Source organism: Lemur catta, chromosome 2 (assembly GCF_020740605.2).
Source record: "Lemur catta isolate mLemCat1 chromosome 2, mLemCat1.pri, whole genome shotgun sequence".
Classification (NCBI taxonomy): Eukaryota; Metazoa; Chordata; class Mammalia; order Primates; family Lemuridae; genus Lemur; species Lemur catta.
The window spans coordinates 59,785,908-59,801,381 of NC_059129.1; the positions used below are offsets into that span (position 1 = coordinate 59,785,908).

At 36.6% G+C, this 15,474-nt stretch overlaps 1 protein-coding gene across 1 annotated transcript in view; it reads left to right on the forward strand.

Moving 5' to 3' along the window:
- EFHC1 (EF-hand domain containing 1) overlaps positions 1-15,474 on the forward strand; it is a 45,513-nt gene that overhangs the window by 20,099 nt on the left and 9,940 nt on the right. The window contains exons 6-9 of the mRNA XM_045543730.1: positions 3,260-3,480; positions 9,587-9,727; positions 10,715-10,928; positions 11,322-11,469. Coding sequence (XP_045399686.1) covers positions 3,260-3,480; positions 9,587-9,727; positions 10,715-10,928; positions 11,322-11,469 — 724 coding nt within the window. The remainder of the gene's footprint in view (positions 1-3,259; positions 3,481-9,586; positions 9,728-10,714; positions 10,929-11,321; positions 11,470-15,474) is intronic.

Sequence of the window (15,474 nt, forward strand, 5' to 3'; positions counted from 1 at the left end):
TGGATAGCCATATGCAAAATAAATTAATAATAAACCTCAACCCTTACCTCAGCATATACAAATATTAATTCAAAGGTAAGAGGTAAAAACCGTTAAAATTCTAAAAGGAAACAGGAAATTTTAGTGACATTGGGTTTGGCAAATATTTCTTAAACGGGATACAAAAACTGCTAACTATAAAAGAAAAAGTTAGAATTTAAAACTTTTGCTTTTGCTTTTCAAAAGACACTATTATGAAAATGAAAAGAGAAGCTAAAGATTGAGAGAAAATATTTGTGAAACATATTTGACAAAGTACTTGTCATAGGATATATAAAGTGACTGTTAAAACTCAGCAACAAAAATGACAGGAGCAAACCTTCACATATCAGTAATAACTTGAATGTAAATGGATTAAACTTTGCACTTAAAAGATATATACTAGCTGAATGGATTTTTAAAATGACTCAGATATATGCTGCCTATGCAAAACTCATCTTACCTATAAAGAAACATATAGACTGAAAGTAAAGGGATGGAAAAAGATATTCCATGCAAATTGAAACCAAACAAGCCATACTTATATCACATAAAACAGACTTTCAGTCAAAAACAGTAAAAAGGGACAAAGAAGGTCATTATATAATAATAAAGGGATCAATTTAGCAAGAGGATATAACAATTCTAAACATATATGCACCCAACACTAGAGTGCCCAGATATAGAAAGCAAATATTATTAGGTCTAAAGGGAGAGAGACAGACTCTAATACAATAATAATTAGGGATTTCAACACCCCATTCTCAGTATTAGACTGATCATTTAGACAGAAAATTAGATAACATCCAACATAGTACTTGGAGAAAAATTTATAGCTTTAAATGTTTATTTAAGAAAGAAGATGACAATAAATAAGCTAGGCATACTTCTCAAAAAGTTAGAAATCTAAAAATTAAAATCTAAAGAAACTAAAAGGAAGGAAATAATAAAACAAGAGCCTGAAAATAACAAAATTGAAAACAAAGTTAGCAGAGAAGATTTGTCAAACCCAAAGTTGTTTCTTTGAAAGGACTAATAAAATGACAAGTATTGACAAGATTTATTAAGGGGTGAAAGAAAGAAGACACATATACATAATATTAAAAATGAAAGAGGAGGTGTTCTTAAAGATGTAATAGGGATTAAACATAAAATAAGAGAATAATATCAACAACTTTCTGCCAATAAATTTGAAAACTTAGGTAAAATGAACAAATTTTTAGAAAAATATAACTTATTCAAGAAGAAACAGAGAATCAAATGTCTTTAACCATTGAAGAAATAGTTTCGGTTTAAAAATTTCCTACAAAGAAAATACCAGGTGCATATAATTTTACAGAGGATTTTTGTCAAACATTTAAAGAATACATAATTCCAAGCTTAACACAAACTCATTCAGAAATAAAATAAAGAACTCCTTAATTCATCCATTTAAAAAAGTCAGTGAAACCAAGGACACCATGAGAAAGAAAAACTACAGCCAGCCTCACTTATGAAGGTATATGCAACAATCTTAAACAAGATATCAGTAAACCAAATTCAGCAGTACATGAAAAAAATAATTTATTGAGCAAACAAAGGCAAATGGCTGGACAGAACATGCACACATATACCAGATCTCCTGGAATATGGTATACTGAGGGAAACGTATGTAGTCGTGAGCTATGTACCCTGTTGCCCATTACTTCCTGCAGCAGCCCAAAGGGATCTTGTAGGGTTAGACACTAGACATTGGGAAAAGGATCCCTTGGATTGTAGAGCTTTTAAGATGCATGATTAGGGAAATACCAGCCCCTCCTTTCCCATAATCAAGGGCCAGAGTCCAAGCCTTTATGTATGATATAGCAGAAACTAAGCCTTCTTTCTATTTTTCAATCTTAGTAATTACCAGTTAGGAGCATAACAGCCTACTTCTTATCTCCCATGTGACAGTGGTTCTTTGTCAAGGTTTTGTGGTTACAGCTATAAGATGTGGCACTCTACCAGAACTAACTGACCCTTATGATTTCCATGGAGGCCAGGCTGCAGGGAATCAATCTTAAACAAGTTAACCCTTAGTTCTCATAAAACAGCACAACAAAATTGGATTTATTCCAAAAATGCAAGATGGATTCTACTTTTGAAAAATGATTGATTCCTACACTCAAATGTTTATTGCAGCACAATTCACAATCACAAAGATGTGGAATCAACCTAAGTACTCATCAATTCATGATTGGATTAAGAAAATGTGTTATATGTATACCATGGAGTACTGCTCAGCCATAAAAAGGAATGAAGTAATGTCTTTCGCAGCAATGTGGATGGAATTAGAGACCTTTATCCTACATGCAGTATCTCAGGAACAGAAAAACAAATACCACATGTACTCTTTAATAATTGGGAGCTAATCGATGGGCACAGACAGGCACAAAGAAATGAAAAGGTCATAGGAAATCAAGAAGGCAGGAAGGAGGGAAGATGGGGGGGTAAAAACCTACCTATCATGTACAATGAACACTATTCAGGTGATGGGCACACTAAAAGCTCCGACTTAACCATTATGAGAGGTATCCATGTAACAAAAACATTTGTACCCCCTTAATATTTCAAAATTAAAAAGCATGATTGATTCCCACATGAATGGATTATTGTAATCATCTTGCTGACTGTCCCTGCCCCCTGCCTCCAGGACTAGGTCACACTGTCCTAATAGCAATGATTGCAACCATGAAACCATCCTTTGCGTAATTGTTTAGTATCTGTCTCCCTAAACAGAGTATTTTCATCATGAAGGTAGGAATTGTATCTATATTTTTAATTATTGTATTCCCAGTATTTAGCAGTGTACCCAGTACATGATACAGATGGTCACTAAAAATCTGTTGGATGAATGGATAAATGGGTGGGAAGTTGAACTAAATAACTTAGATCTCTCCTACACCTAAGACACTATCCTTATAGAAGGGTGCATATTCTTTCCTCCTGTAATGATTTCTTCTAAGATTAGTGATTTGTAGTGATAGTTTGAGCTGAATATGAGACTTTACAAAACCCATCTGGGATATTATTTATGTGCCTTGTCAACAGATAGAAATATATAGCCTTATGCTCTGGTGGGAATGTGGGGAAGTCCCTGACACTTAACCAGAGCAGAAGACTCTACTCCCCCAGGTTCTCAGGAACGCCTGGCTGTTGTGTGTCAATCTTTCTTCCTGTATTCATTTCTTCTTCTTTTCTCTCTAACACCATCTTGTGCTAGAAAACTTCCCTCGGTGTGTGCTGGAAATCTCTGATCAAGAGGTGTTGGAATGGTATACTGCCAAAGACTTCATCGTTGGGAAACCACTTACTATCCTTGGGAGAACTTTCTTCATTTATGATTGTGATCCATTTACTCGACAGTATTACAAAGAGAAGTTTGGAATCTCTGATTTGCCACGTATTGATGTGAGCAAGCAGGAACCACCTCCTGTAAAACAGGTAATTGGATAGTAGCTCTTAGTGTGGTGATAAAATTAGTTTTCTGAGGTAGAAATTTAAGAAAAAGGAAAAAAAGGACTTCTATGTGAATAGTGAATACCTCCCCACACACAAAATGGACAAAGTACATGTAATAGAGTAGTTTACAAAATAAGAAATATAAATGGTCAAAAAAGTATGAAAAGGCCCCCAACCTAATTGATAATCAGGGAAATAGAATGATAGTGAGGTTTTTGGATCTGTTCAATTTTACAAGATTCATAGTATCTAGTGTTTGCCCTATGTGAAAAAAATGGAAATTTTCATATACTGTAATGGGAAAGCCAATCAGAATAAACTTTCTGAAGGGCAGTTTGTCACCATTTTAATTTTTTTCAAAATAAAATATTGCTTATCTTTGGCCTAGAAAATATAACTTTGGGGACTATAAAAAGATACGTAGAAGGATATGTATTGTAACATCATTTGTAATAAAACAAAGTACAAGGAGATTGACAAAATAAATTATATCCTTACAATTAAAAGACTATAAGGCCTGTAAAAAAAAGATGCAGTAAGTCTATATATATTAACATGAAAAACTGTTCATAACATATTTTTAAGGGAATATGTATCTATAACATGGTCCTATTTTTGTAAATTTTTCTATATAATATCTGCTTATATATGCTGAAGGAAAGACCTAGAAAGATAGCTACTTTACTAGAGGGTATCCCAAAAGTCACCATACATAGGGAAAATGGGAAATTGTAGCTAAATATACCTTTATTTGTAACATAATCATTACAAAATTTTACAAAATTTTTCCTTTTTAGGGAGACTTTTGGGACACCCTGTATTAGCAGTGGTTAATTCAACATGTGGGAATGGGCAAGTGGGGAGGGAAGCAGGAGATGACAAGAGATGTTTCTTTTTATACTCCTCTGCAAGGCTTTAATTTATACACAGCATTCTATTACTTTTTTAGAAATTTATTTATTTTATTTTTAATTTAAAATTTTTTTATTGTGGTCAAATAGACATACCATAAAATTTACCATCTTAAGCGTATAATTCAGTGGTGTTAAACATTCTTTTAAATACTTTAGTCTCTTAAGTTATGTAGAAGAGAACATGTGGAGTTACAAACGAGAGCTGCAACAATACTAGCTTTTAGATTATTTTAAAAATGTATCAGTCTCTTAAATCATGTAGAAAACAAAGATACAAATTGTTGTTACAATAATACAATAATTTTGTAAATGCCCATGTATTTATCTTTATCAAGATCTTTATTTCTTCATATGTCTTCAAGTTGCTGTCTAGTGTCCTTTCATTTCACCCTGCAGAACTCCCAGGAGCATTGCATGCAGGGCAGGTGTAGTGGTAACCAATTCCCTCAGCTTCTGTTTATCTGGGAATGTCTTAATTTATCCCTCATTTTTTTTATTTTATTATTATTAGTAGTAGTATTTTTTTTTTTTTGAGACAGAGTGTCACTTTGTTGCCCGGGCTAGAGTGAGTGCCGTGGTGTCAGCCTAGCTCACAGCAACCTCAAACTCCTGGGCTTAAGCAGTCCTCCTGCCTCAGCCTCTTGAGTAGCTGGGACTACAGGCATGCGCCACCATGCCCGGCTAATTTTTTTCTATACATATTTTTAGTTGTCCAGATAATTTTTATTTCTATTTTTAGTAGAGATGGGCTCTCGCTCAGGCTGGTCTCGAACTCCTAACCTCGAGCGATCCACCCACCTCGGCCTCCCAGAGGGCTAGGATTACAGGCGTGAGCCACCGCGCCCGGCCGTATTTTTAGTTTTTAAAATTGTATATATTTATTTATTTATTTTATTTTTTTATTTTATTTTATTTTTTTTTTTTTGAGACAGAGTGTCACTTTGTTGCCCAGGCTAGAGTGAGTGCCGTGGCGTCAGCCTCGCTCACAGCAACCTCAAACTCCTGGGCTTAAGCAATCCTACTGCCTCAGCCTCCCAAGTAGCTGGGACTACAGGCATGTGCCACCATGCCCGGCTAATTTTTTTCTATATATATTTTTAGTTGTCCAGATAGTTTATTTCTATTTTTAGTAGAGACGGGGTCTCGCTCAGGCTGGTCTTGAACTCCTGACCTCGAGCGATCCACCCGCCTCGGCCTCCCAGAGTGCTAGGATTACAGGCGTGAGCCACCGCGCCCGGCTATATTTATTTATTTATTTTAAAGCCAGTCAAAGTTAGCAGTGGGGGGTTGGATACCAACTTTGGTAACACTAGTGTTAATAAGTTCTGATAACCCACTACCATCGGACCAGCCTCTCCCTCATTTTTGAAGGATATGGATATGGCTATGGCTATGGCTGTAGTATTCTTGGTTGACAGGTTTTTTTTTTCTTTTAGCACTTTGAATGTATTGGCCTACTGCCTTCTGGCCATCAAAGTTTCTGATAAGAAATTTGCTGGTCATTTTATTGAGAGTTCTTTGTATGTAACGAGATATTTCTCTCTTGCTGCTTTCAAGGTCCTCTCTTTGTCTTGTCTTTCAAAAGTTTGATTATAATGTATCTCTCAGTTTATCTTACTTGGAATTTGTTAAGCTCCTTGGATATTTATACTCATGTCTTTATCAAATTTAGGAAGTTTTGAGTCATTATCTCCTCAAATATAGTTATGCATCCCTTAATGACAGGGATACATTCTGAGAAATGCTTCAGTAGGCAAGTTTGTTGTGTGAACATCATAGAGTGTACTTACACAAACCTAGATGGTACAGCCTATTGCTTCTAGGCTACAAACCTGTTACTGTCCTGAATACTGTAGATAATTATAACACAATGGCAAGTATTTGTTTATCTAAACATATCTAAACATAGAAAAGGCACAGGAAAAATACAGCATAAAAGATTTTTAAAAGATACACCTGTTTAGGGCACTTATTGTGAGTGGAGCTTGCAGGACTGGAAGTTGCTCTGGGTTAGTCAATGAGTGAGTAGTGAGTGAATGTGATGGCCTCGAATATTACTGGCCACTACTGTAGACTTTATAAAACTGTACCCTTGGGCTACACTAATTTATAAAAAAGTTTTTTCTTTAATAATTGGTTGGGCGCGGAGGCTCACGCCTGTAATCCTAGCATTCTGGGAGGCCGAGGCGGGTGGATTGCTCGAGGTCAGGAGTTCGAGACCAGCCTCAGCAAGAGTGAGACCCCGTCTCTACTAAAAATAGAAAGAAATTATCTAGCCATCTAAAATATATATGTAGAAAAAATTACCCGGGCATGGTGGCGCATGCCTGTAGTCCCAGCTACTGGGGAGGCTAAGACAGTAGGATCGCTTAAGCCCAGGAGTTTGAGGTTGCTGTGAGCTAGGCTGATGCCACGGCACTCACTCTAGCCCGGGCAACACAGCGAGACTCTGTCTCAGAAAAAAAAAAAAAATACTGTTAATAATAAATTAACTTTAGCTTATTATAACTTTTTACTTTATAAACTTTTAATTTTTTTATAACTGTTTGACTTTTCTGTAATAATACTTAGCCTAAAACAGAAACACATTTTACAGTTGTACAAAAATATTTTTTCTTTATATCCTTATTCTATAAGCTTTTTCCTATTTTTGATTTTCTTTTTACTTTTTAAACTTTTTTATTGAAAACTGAGACACAAGCATACACATTAGCCTAGGTCTACACAGGGTCAGGATCATCAATATCACTGTCTTTCACCTCTACATCTTGTCCCACCAGAAGGTCTTCAGGGGCAGTATTACATATGGAGTTGTTATCTCCCATGATAACAATGCTGTCTTCTCAAATACCTTCTGAAGGACCTGCCTGACACTGTTTTACAGTTAACTTTTTTTTTAATAAGTAGAAGTGCACCACACATATTCACCATTAAATTGAAACTAATCAGTCAACACTTATGTGCACATATGGAAATAATGCTCATTGGAAATCCAGCAGGTGGGAGGGGGGAGAAGGGGATGGGCAAATTCACACCTAACGAGTATAATGCACACTATCTGGGTGATGGACACACTCATAACGGTGACTCAAACCATACAAAAGCAATTTAGGTAACCAAAACATTTGTACCCCTGTAATATTCTGAAATTTTAAAAATATATATAAATTTAAAAAAAAAAGAAAGCAGTAGCAAGGTCTAGAGGGATAAAGCTAGAGCCAAGACAATGGTCAGGGACAGAAGTGGATATGAAGTGGATATATTCAATTTGAGAATCATGGCACTCGAAAGTCAAGCTGATCTGCTAGATCAGGAATAAGTAAACATGGACCCAGTGGCCAGATGTGTTTTATCTCAGGCTGGCTCCATCTGGAGGCATGCTGGCAGGGAAGAGGAAGAAGCCAGAATTAGGAGAGCTAAGCTGCTATGGGGGTGGCCCCTAAAAGTAGTATCTGAAGGATTATGGAACTCTCAGGCTCCACGTGTACTAGCTTGGTTAAGAAAGTGCAGGCAGAAACTCTGGTAAGTGGGTCATATGAGCAGGAATGTCTGGGAGTGATGATGTCCACATTCAGATGAATGGCTCTTCTAGTTTAGCACAGGACCCAGGCAGTAGCTTGGAGTATGAGAAGCAAGGTACCAGGACCCCAGGCATATGGGCCGATATTTAGGGAAGGTCTTTATCCAAGCAAGGGAAATAAGTTGTGATTCAAGGAAAAACAGGTCTGTCCAAACACGATAGGAATTTAGGAAGAAGGCACACAGGCTTATAGCTACCTCCTTATTTTAAATCTCAACCTCCACCCCCACTCTCCAACCAGGGTGCTCTCACTGTATGTTGGTACAGATGCAAAGCAAGTTCAGGTTTCACCACTTTGCAGTTTCTTCCTAGCCTCCAGAGAAAATTCAAATGCTTAGCATGTACGATCTCAGCCCAGGGTCCCTCTATCCGTGGTAACCTGTATATTCATTGAGTAGTGGTTTTGCAATTGAAGCAAATTAGGCCATTGTCCATCCGCTGAATCTACTAGTCATATTCTAGCCGTGATGAGCACATTAACTGCAACCCCAGCAAATGGGTGAGGGAGTCAGTATTGCCAATCATACACCTTGAATGAATTTAGTAGAGTCATTCATTGTTGAGAGAATACCCTGTTATAGATGGTACTGGGGACCATATGAACTAATATATTAAGATGTCTGCATACAATATATAAAGAGATTTTGGGAAGGTATCTACAAGTGAAAAAGTGTGGTACAAGCTGTTTCCTGAGAAAGCATAGCAAAAAGGAGTCAGGGAAACAGAACACTGCTGATGTTTGCCAGCATTGATAGGAAGAGGAAAACTTAGTTTCTGACCTAAAGTTCTTAGGGAAATGAAACTTGGCATCCTACACTGATGCTTCAAGTTCTTCCTGGAGCTCGAATGAAACATATAAGCTCAATGTATACTTTCCCACCAACTCATCAAATAACCTTTGCATCTGAAAGTTGATTTCCTAAATGAGCTTCTTCACTAAGAAAAGGGGGTCCTGTGTGGACAAGGGGTCTGAGTACTCAGAAAAGTATAGCTATCATCTTCTGTGATTCAAAAATCAAGAAATAAAAATATTAGAAATATGGCGGTAGATAGGAGGAAAAGCAGCATGAATGAAGTCCTGACCACCCCTCCCCCAAATCTAGCACGTGCGTGCACACACACACACACACACACGCACGCGCACACACGCATACATACTTTGGGTGGACTGAGGAAACAGTTTCCAGATCTGCCAGGGTGAAGCTCACACCCTAGAACAACGAAGTCACAGACAGATCTATGGGCCTCACCATTTTAGGATGACCAGAGGTCATCTGCATTGAGACTGAGGGTGGGATCAGGCTCTGTTTTGGTAGTGAGGGGTCAGTGGACGTCAGCAATAGTTTCTATCTAGCCCTGGGAGTTACTTTGTAGCATCAACAGTTACTTCTTCGATCAGTGTACATGATGTAAAATCCATAAATAAAGAAGGGAATAAATGATATGTTGGTTTTTTACTATATTTTTATATATAGAAAATATTTTTGAATAAATGTTTTCCAGAATTGTTTTTTAAAGGAAGTTACAGTTACCTTTAATGTAATTTTAACACAAGTAGCATCTGCCTTACTTCTTGTTTCCTGTATGTCTCCAGGAATTACCTCCTTATAATGGTTTTGGACTCTTTGAAGATTCTGCTCAGAATTGCTTTGTTCTCATTCCAAAAGCTCCAAAAACAAATGTTATTAAAATGCTGTTGAATGATAATAAGGTGCTTCGTTATTTGGCTGCACTGGTGAGGCTACTTTTTATATACTAAGATCTTCTTCTGTCTCAGGACTGTGTGCAATTGTCCATTTTGTCTATAAACTTTAGAATAACAGCCATCAGAGTTATATGTTTCCTCAACTAACCATTGGATCTAGTACTCAGCCTTTATATTTTTATTTCATGGGTGTCCAATCAAAATGGTTTGGAGACTCTTAGAATTATTTTACTAAGAGAAAACCTAATGGCTTTCTTCAACAGATGAGAAATTATTATAATTCCATGGTCTGAATGAGAAGATATTTGCTGAAGTTGCAAAGTGAGATTTTAGTCAGGAATGAGCATGTCAGTGTTAAGGCTTGTTTGAGCTGGAATTTATTCCTTAAGAATTGTGTAATCACTCTGTGACTTGATTTAGGAAAAGTCTTGTTTGCAAGATAGTTTCTAAGAATTACTTTCAATTATGTGATTTATATTACTCTTATTCCTTCCTTCTTAAATTTTATTTTCAATATTATGTATATAAATAGATTCATTTACAAAACTAAACCTTTCATAATCATCTTAGTGTTCACAAAGTTGTCAACCTAATGTCAACCAAGAGGTCTCAAACTCGCGCCTGTGGGCAGAATGTAGCCCAATATGTACTCTAGTACTATGTGTTTTGTTTGGGCTGCATAGTGTTTAAAAGAGTTGGAGTCAACACTTTAAAATCAGGGGTTTTATATAGTAATCCAAATTTTTATCATCTTTTGAAAAACTGAAAGACCAAGCAACATTGGGCTTACATTTTTATAAGGCAACAATCAACTGGAGTTGAGTTTAGGCAGCCTCCCTTAGAGGAGGCATGTCTTTCCCAGGCCACCAGAGATTTCCTCCATATGTTGTTTGTTTATATTAAATGAACCCAAACTGCATCATTTATATCCTATACCCAGATCCCTGCAGGCATTTAAGTTTGGGCCATATGGATAGATCATGAACCTTCATAGTATCCTCTTCTTCACCTTTCTAGGAATCCCCCATACCAGAAGACAAAGACCGCCGATTCGTCTTTTCTTATTTTCTAGCTACTGACATGATCAGTATCTTTGAACCTCCTGTTCGCAATTCTGGGATCATTGGGGGCAAGTACCTTGGCAGGACTAAAGTTGTTAAACCAAATTCTACGGCGGACAACCCCGTCTACTATGGCCCTAGTGACTTCTACATTGGTGCTATGATTGAGGGTAGGTCTAAACACAGTTCAGAATTTTTTACTGGCTGGGAGAATGAGTTCTGTTCTTAGTTGGAATTTAATTTATTTAACTCATGTAAAAGACAATTAGGCTATGTTCCAGCTAAGATTAAAGCTAATATTCTTGTATATATAGTATCTTAATGTCCTTCCTTATCAATTAAACTCTAAATTGGTTGCATTTTTTTGGCTATATATGTTGACAATGAGTTTCCTAAACACTGAGGAAACTACTGCATAGTAGTTTATAGAGCTATTGAAAGTTCATCAGTCTTAGTCACCAATGCGTATCTGTGAATTTATCATTGGAGGGTTAATATTATTTTATTCCCGATTGCATGAGAGAAACATAACAAAGCTAAGTATATTGCTACCCTCTCCCCAGTGTTTGGCCACCGGTTCGTCATCCTTGATACAGATGAGTATGTTTTGAAATACATGGAGAGCAATGCTGCCCAGTATACGCCAGAAGCACTCTCGTCAATTCAGAAGCATATCCAAAAGCAAGAAGCTCCTGCATCAAAATTGGATAAGTATGTTTGACTGCCTAGGGTTCATTTTGCCTTTGGCACATTCAAGATATTCAGGAAGTAGTTCTTGGCAAAATGAATGAGTAATCACATTTAGATTTTCCAATTTCCCTCACCAGGTGGGAGTTCTTAGACATACACAGAATGTTCCCTGGGTCTAATATAATAACTGGTAACTTAGAACTTTTTCAACTTCATTTATTTAGCAAATACAGTTGACACTTGAACAATGCAGGGGCTAGGGGTACCAAACCCCCCGCACAATCAAAAATCCATGTATAACTTTTGACTCCCCCAGTACTTAACTGCTAATAGCCTACTGTTAGTAGTCTATTATTGACAGGAAGCCTTACCAATAACATTAACAGTCGATTAACACACATTTTATATATTATAATGTATTATATACTGTATTCTTATAATAAAATAAGCTAGAAAGAAGAAAGTTATTAAGAAAATCATAAGGAAGAGAAAATGTATTTACTATTCATTAAGTGGAAGTGGATCATCATAAAGGTCTTCATCTTCACATTGAAGAGGCTGAGGAGGAGGAGGAAGAGGAGATGTTGGTCTTGTTGTCTCAGGGTTGGCAAAGGTGGAAGAAAATCTGCATATAAGTGGACCCGTGCAGTTCAAACCCATGTTGTTCAAGGGTCAACTGTGATTATTGAATGCCTACTATGTGTCAGATACTATCAGTAGGCCCTTGGACTTTTATCAGTAAACAAAATAGAAAAGAAGTTGTCCTCTTGGAGTTGACCTTCTGAGCAAGAGGAAATAAATAACATAAATAAGTAAATTATAGTATATTAGTGATAAGTGCTATGGGAAAATGGAGCAAAATAAGAGTAATAAGGGTTTCTGAAGAGTGATCAGGACAGGTGGTTGCACCTTGACAAGGTGACATTGAGCAAGCACTTGAGGGTGTTAGCCAAATACATGTCTGGAGGAAGAGCTTTTCAGGAAGAGGAATGGTGAGTGCCAAGGCCCTAAGTGGTAACATGCCTAGCCTAGAGTCCTCAAGGAACATTGGCAAGAAGTAGGCCAGTGAGAGTGGCTGAAGTGGAATGAGAGGAAGAAGAGTAGGAGATGAGATTAAAAAATTAACAAGGGGCTAGATTGTGTGGAACCTACTAGATCTTTGGAAAAGTTTTGGCTTTTCTTTGAATGAAATGGAGCCATTGGGAGGTTCCTAGTAGAGGAGTGGCAAAATTTGACATATAATTTAATGCATTGACTGCTGCAGAAACAACCCAGAAACTTTTCCTTGGGGCCAGAGTGTTTTATTACAAAAATAGAATAAAAACTTCAAGTGTAATTTAAAGGTAAACATAAATAGAAAAATGAAATTTACTGACTTATGTTCATTTAATCCACATTTTTAGAATTAAATTGTCAATATTAATTATAACAACAAGAATATCAACAAATAAAATTTTATATATGCTTCACATGGCCCCGGGGTCAAAACTACAGTGAGTTAAATACAACTCCATGGCAGTTAATGTGTTAAAAGAACTACCCTGGCTGTTGTGTTGAAAATAGATTAAAAGGGAGATTAAGGAGAAGACTGCAGTAATCCATACAAGAGATGATGATGCATGGCCCAGGGTGGTGTTAGTGGGGGCGGGAAGAAGTCGTCTGATTTGGATATGCTTTGAAGATAGTGCCAGGACGACTTCAGACAGATTTTACAGGGGATGTGAAAGAAAGAGAATAGTTAATGATGACACCAAGATTTTTTTGCCTGAGCACCTAGGGGAAAGGAATTGCCATCAGCTGAGATGGGGAAGATGTGGACTGTGGGTAGAGGAGGTTTTTTGGTTTTGTTTTGGTTTTTGTGGGGTTTTTTTTTTTTGGCTGGAGTGGAGATTTTGGTTTTAGATGTACTATACTAGGTTTAAGATAGCAAGCAGATAGCCTAGGAGAGATAGCATATAGGCTATTAGATATGTCAATATGGAATTTGGGCAAGAGGTCTGGGCTGTAGATGTAAATGTAGGAGTTGGTGGCATATAGACGATATTTTACGTCACAAGACTGGATGAAATCTCCAAATTGGTGTAAATAAAGAAGAGAATAGCTCCAAGGACTAAGCTCTAGGGTCCTCCAACACTAGCAGGAGAGAAAACTGAAAAGGACAACCAATGAGAGAGGTAGAAAGCCAAGTGAATATGGTGTCGTGGGAGCCAAATGAAAGTACAGGCATTCCTCCCTTTACACAGTACAGTGGGACTGTAAAAATGACCATGCAAAAAATGTTAATAATCAATGGGAAAATTTAGGATTCTTTTTCTGTGCCCTTTAAAAATTTTTGTTACTACATTAAAAACTCTGACGGTTATAAATGTATATGGAAATGAAAAAATAGTAAAACTAATTTTTACTTAGCACACTGTGATTTAAAACATTGGGAACATTGAGATTTAAAGTGTTTTCTTTGTTAAAAATATATCAAGATATATCAAGTGTAGTTTGAATAGTGCTTGCCTTCTTCTCTTTGCATAACTCATGATACAGAGTGAATGTCTTTGGTGAATTGTCATATTCCTGTTTAAGTTTCAATCAACTTCCAACATTTTGTTATCTTTGCTTTCAATGTTATAAAAATATCTCCTGAGTTCCTTTAATCAGAATGAAACATCTCTGAGAATTCTTTTAATGTGAAGTGTTTTGTGGGCATCTGGGATATCTTCATTCTTTTCATTACAATCACTTTCCTCATTTAAGTTTGTCAGTCCACCTTCACCGGTTCCTCTGGCTGCATATCTAGAGTCTCTTGAAAGGCGGCTGTGTCAACATTCCCACAGCCAGCTATTTCTTCTATAAATCCATTTATGTTTGACTTGAATTTCACTGCTAGCACTTTTTGTTTCTTTGCTGCAGTTTCATCTTTGTTAGCCAATTCCCTCTTTTAATGATCCAGTTTTATAAAATATCATGTGAGTGTATCACTGAGAGACAAGGAGGCAACATAGCTACACACTTTGCTGTCTGTGTGTGAACTGAAAAACTTACACACAGTGACCAATCTCCAACAGACTTTGAAAGAAATGATGTGATTATCACTGACTATGATATGCATCTATTTATTTACATCATGATTAGTGGACTAAAGACCTGACAGAGAGGTTTGTACTTTATGCAATCACTCACAGTTAAAAAACTGTAGTAACTGGAATTTGAACCATGTTATTGGGGGCGGGGGGACTGGGTTATTTTGCTATATGGTGCATCTCAAACCATGCAAATTGAGAACTACCTGTATATCAAGGAAGACAGAATGATTCATTGTGTCAAAAGAGGATTTAGCAATATTCGGGGAATTAGGGACCTTAATGAGGAGTTTCAGTGGAATGGGAAGGGTTGGAAAACCTGGCAGGTGTGGATTTAAGAGAGAACAGGAGAGAGAAATTCTAGAGCAGAAGTACAGACAACTCTTTTTGAGGGGGTTTCGTACAAAGCAGAAAAAGAAATGGAGTAGCAGCTGGCAGAGGAAGTAGAGTCAGGAGAAGGTTTTGTTTTGGTTTGGTTTTGCTCCTGTTTTAGTATAGAAGAAATAACATCATGTTTGTATGTTAAAGGGGATGATTCTGTAGAGAGGGAAACATTTATGAATGTGTGTGAGAGAGGAGAGGATTGCTGGAGTTTGTGAGAGGATGGGGTTTAGTACATAAGCGAGGAATTGGTTTTAGATAGAAACACCAACCATTCATCTAGGACAGTATTTCTCAAACGTTTTGGTCTCAGGACAACTTTATACACTTAAAAATTATTGAGGACCTCAAAGAGTTTTTATGTATTTATATCTATTGATATTTATTTAGCATATTAGAAATTCATATCTGAAAAATTTAAAAATATTAATTTATTTTAAAAAACAATAATAAACCTATTCATTTTAACACAAATAACATACTTTTGTTAAAAATAACCATATTTTTACAAACAAAAAAATTTAGTGAAAAGAGTGGCATTGCCTTACATTTTTGCAAATCTCTTTAATGT